The 4,072-nt window shown below is 31.4% G+C and overlaps 1 protein-coding gene across 2 annotated transcripts; it reads right to left on the reverse strand.

The window, feature by feature from the left end:
- Positions 1–1,668: 1,668 nt before the first annotated feature.
- On the reverse strand, positions 1,669–3,892 carry LOC106110218 (ADP-ribosylation factor GTPase-activating protein 1). 2 transcript variants are annotated; one of them, XM_013291956.1, is made up of 8 exons: positions 3,605–3,892; positions 3,359–3,526; positions 3,108–3,221; positions 2,648–2,799; positions 2,443–2,566; positions 2,204–2,326; positions 1,953–2,086; positions 1,669–1,859 (listed from the first exon to the last, which is right to left on the reverse strand). In XM_013291956.1, exons 1-8 carry the CDS (start codon positions 3,662–3,664, stop codon positions 1,700–1,702), a joined length of 1,035 nt encoding a protein of 344 aa, XP_013147410.1. In that variant the 5' UTR covers positions 3,665–3,892; the 3' UTR covers positions 1,669–1,699. The 2 variants fall into 2 exon arrangements, with proteins under 2 accessions (XP_013147410.1, XP_013147408.1); XM_013291954.1 differs by having other exon boundaries at positions 2,443–2,569; positions 3,605–3,884.
- Between the last annotated feature and the right edge of the window lie 180 nt (positions 3,893–4,072).

Below are 4,072 nucleotides of genomic sequence, written 5' to 3' on the forward strand. Positions count from 1 at the left end.
TATAAAATACATCATCTATTTAGTGATAAATTCAAATATAGACTAATAAATAATGTATCTATACATATATTAAAATTGGAGTGTCTGTAATATCAAAATAAAGATTTTTTTTTGTCTGTCCACAAGCCGCGTTTGTTCTGGTAACCTCCGAAACGGCTGGGCCGATTCCAACCTTACTTACACTGAAGGGAAGCTGACATAGACCCGCATATATGCTACTTTTTTTATCTTAACATTGTGTGGACGAAGTCTCGGACAGCAGCTAGTTCTATCATAAATCAGATTTGTGTTAAATTATCAATAATTTATCAACATGATTCATACATAGATAGTACAAAATATAATTCTATTATAAATTATTGATATTCGATTTCAATTTGTGGTAAATGCATGGCACAATTTTTATACTACATTTTTTTCTATAAAAAATTCACCTAAGTTATGCTCTAAGTTAAAAAAATTGTATATAATAAAAATAATATATTTGAATTGACTTGGTTATTAAGAAAATTTGCAAGATCACATAGTACGGTTTACACACCGCACATTAAAGGAAATATAACAGTACAAAACTGTAAATTGTTTAAATCATACAGTTTAACTGTTACAATATATACTATTACAAATAAAGTTAATATTGTAGGCCAAGAAAAGTACAAGGAAATCTTGTTTTATCAGTACATATTTTAAATATACAACTCATAAACCTTTCATATTAACACAATAATAATAACTATTATTTAATCCATATATATAGTCAAAATATTTTTAATGCAATAGTAAATGTTCAGGCGACACTACCAAATTAATATATAATAGACATAAACCATCCATCATCACCCCGCATTAGGGTAGGCTCCGAGCCCCTCGGTGGGGACGTGTAGTGAGCTGGTGATGATGAGACATAAACTACATACATTTTGTTACATAACAGTATAAATATATATTAACTACCAATAGTCATAATGAAAATTTTAAATGAATTATGCTGCAACATCATTACACTAAATTACATATTTATGCTTAAAATGAAAGATGTGAAGATGAACAGGTTACATTGATAAATAAATATAACCATGTGATATATTTAAGGTTGATTTTACATAAAAATAGATATAAAAACAGGCTTATTATAATATTAAATGATATTTCATTATTACTTTGAACATGAAATAAAAACAAATGAATTGTATAACTCAATGTTGCAGTAACTTTCTTCTAATCAAATATGGTATAAATTGTAAACCTAGTGATAGATGTTTAAGTTCATGGAGGTAAAGTTTACACTATTATTTGAATTTTATCATCTGTAAAATAGCTAATACAAAAGCAGATAATTTGAAAAGCTGCACACATAGTGGTGTGGTCTCTCGTACTGACCATCGGTGATGCTCAAATTTAAATCTCATAAATAAGATTTCCTTAAATACAATAACTTATGGTTATAGTGAGAATTTAGTTATGATGAATTACAAAGACCATAGAGTACTCTAAATCATTTGAATTATGTTTATTATAATTTTTATGTTATTTGAACTTTATAACCACTAATTTTTAACTCAAACTTCTACCACTTACCATTAAATGCATAAAAATTATAATTTACTAATACTTATAACAATCAGCAATTGCACTGCCAGCTTTAATCAATTTAACAAGCGAAACATATTTTTATGTCTTATCATTACTATTTTGATGTTTAAAGCCAGTCCCATGAGTCTTCATTATCTTGCTTTTTCTTTATCGTGATATTTTTAACATCAGGAGGTGGGCTTGATATACCAACCTGAGATAGATCACGAGTATCTAAATTGTTACGAGCTGCTATAGAAGATGTTGACGACTGGTTTGGCTCGTCCCTTAATAAAATAGAATAAAGTGATATAAAATCAACATTGCACAGGATTTCTACAGACAATGGTGAAATTAATTTAAATATTTCTTAAACTCACCAATTGAAGTAGGTCTCCGAAGTGGAATTTTTCATTGCACCATAGCTTTGAGTTAGGAAATGAGGACTTGTGTTGCTGGCTCTACGCAACTCGTTAGCGCCGCCCAAAGAGCTTCTCCCACCACGATTATTGACCTTAAATAAAGTATAATTCATTACCAACTTTTACTAATTCTACCCTTCATCTAATGTTTAAAATCTGGTACTTTTGTTAAAGATATTTCTCTTATAAAAACATAAAAATATACAAACCTTATCTGTGACAGTAGATGCCATTTCAGAAACTTTCTGTGAAGCTATTCCTCCATATTTAACAGCACTTTCAGTCGCAGTACGAGCCACTTTGCTAACAGAAGATGTTAGCATAGACCAACCCTGTAAAATATAAAATACATTATCCTAATGTGAAGAAATTTAATTGCAATTACTAAAATACTTATATAATAAGTATATGTCTTTAATTTTCCTTTACATATAACAAAAAGTGTTACCGATGCTAAAGAAGCCAGAGTGTTGTCAACAATCTCATTTCCACTGTGCATTGGTGACATAGGAGTTGATTGAGATTGATTCTGAGAACTACCAAAGCCCACATAGCGACCACCTCCATACTTGCTACTATAAAAAAAAACATTACTGAATCTTTCAAAATAGTAAACATAAAAGTTATAAATATGGTATCATGAAAATGCTTACTGATAACTGATATCATTATCAGAACCACTCATGTGGAACATGTTGTCATTAGAGGAGTAAGATCCTTGTGAATTCCAATCCGATGACCTTTCAGTATTGTCAGGCTTATAATCAGATGGACTCCATGAGCCACCTTCAGCAAGAGCTGCTATCTGTAATCGCATTGAATTGTCAATCCTATTGTATAAATAGAGTAAGTTACAAATACATGAGCTGCATTTACTTTTAGTCGAGGCAGAAATCACTAACATTCAGCCAATTTCAATAAAAAAAAGCTATTAAATCAGCTCTCATTACCATTAATTAAGCAGCAAACTTGTTTTGTAATGATAAAACAATTTAGCAATATTGATATACTTTCAATTTCAGTATAATTATGGTGGAATCTAAAATTATTGATTGTATATTCCTACAATATAGTTGTAAAGCTTTGTGGGATAGAAGATAAATTATAATTTACCTTTTGTCGGTACATGGCGGCAGCTTTTGTATTGTACTTCTGTGGTATTGACATATCCGGCTTATAGTCTGGCTGGTTTTCAAAAAATAGGCGAGCTTTTGCATTTCCACCAACCTAATAACATAGTAATTTTCCTTGAAACTCAATCATGCATCATAGTTACTTATTACTTGCAAGCAATGTGGATTTTTCCAGGATCAATACTAACTATATTTCAAAATTAAAATATAAAATTATATTGAATTATATACCATCATTTTTTCGAGTTCGATGTCTTTCCACTTGTCCATGGTTATTGAACGCACGAACGAGAGGTGCACACCGAGGCTTCGATGAACTCCAGAGCAGTCCAAGCAGATCCATATTCCATAAGTGACAGATGCCCATTGTGGGTTCAGCGTGTCACATTCAAAGCATTTCTAAGAATTATTAAAGTTAAAAAATTTGGAATAACTGTTTAATATGTAGTATACACAGTTTGAGCGACATTGACTTACGTGGTTTTCATCTTGTGTCCTCACTGAATTTAACTTCCGACGGGTACGCGGCGAAGCCATTTAGTTTTCTTTTATGTACGATTGTTTAATGTACAATGCCTTATAGAACAAGTTGTCTTAACAAAATTAAATGTAAATCTAAGGATACGAATACGACACGACACGTTCCTCAGAATTGCTCCGAATTTCAGAATCGAATTGCTTGCTTCGAAGCTCCGAAGAATGTCAAAGTTTTTCCAACACCAACCAAAAATGCCAACTTGACTTGCGAACGAATGAATGACGTACCATTCAAAGAGTATGTAATAACAAGGTGACTGAAAGTGATGAACTAGAAATATAGATGTCTGGTTCACACTTTGCTAGTACAGTTGGACTGTAGAGCTTCATAGTTTAATTTGCATTCAACTGGCATAATGTGAACTAGACGTGAGCGTTATTTCACGTCACTAGTTACAATCACCTGTG

The sequence above is a fragment of the Papilio polytes genome, unplaced genomic scaffold (genome assembly GCF_000836215.1).
Source record: "Papilio polytes unplaced genomic scaffold, Ppol_1.0 DF820711.1, whole genome shotgun sequence".
Lineage (NCBI taxonomy): Eukaryota > Metazoa > Arthropoda > Insecta > Lepidoptera > Papilionidae > Papilio > Papilio polytes.

Bases quoted from the DNA above. Each gene is read 5' to 3' on its own strand.
- LOC106110218 (XM_013291954.1), bottom strand. From the start codon at position 3,664: ATGGCTTCGCCGCGTACCCGTCGGAAGTTAAATTCAGTGAGGACACAA. The intron at 3,527-3,604 runs GTAAGTCAATGT...AATAATTCTTAG, and splicing joins GGACACAAGATGAAAACCAC to AAATGCTTTGAATGTGACAC. The intron at 2,570-2,647 runs GTAAGCATTTTC...TTTTTTTTATAG, and splicing joins GATAATGATATCAGTTATCA to TAGCAAGTATGGAGGTGGTC.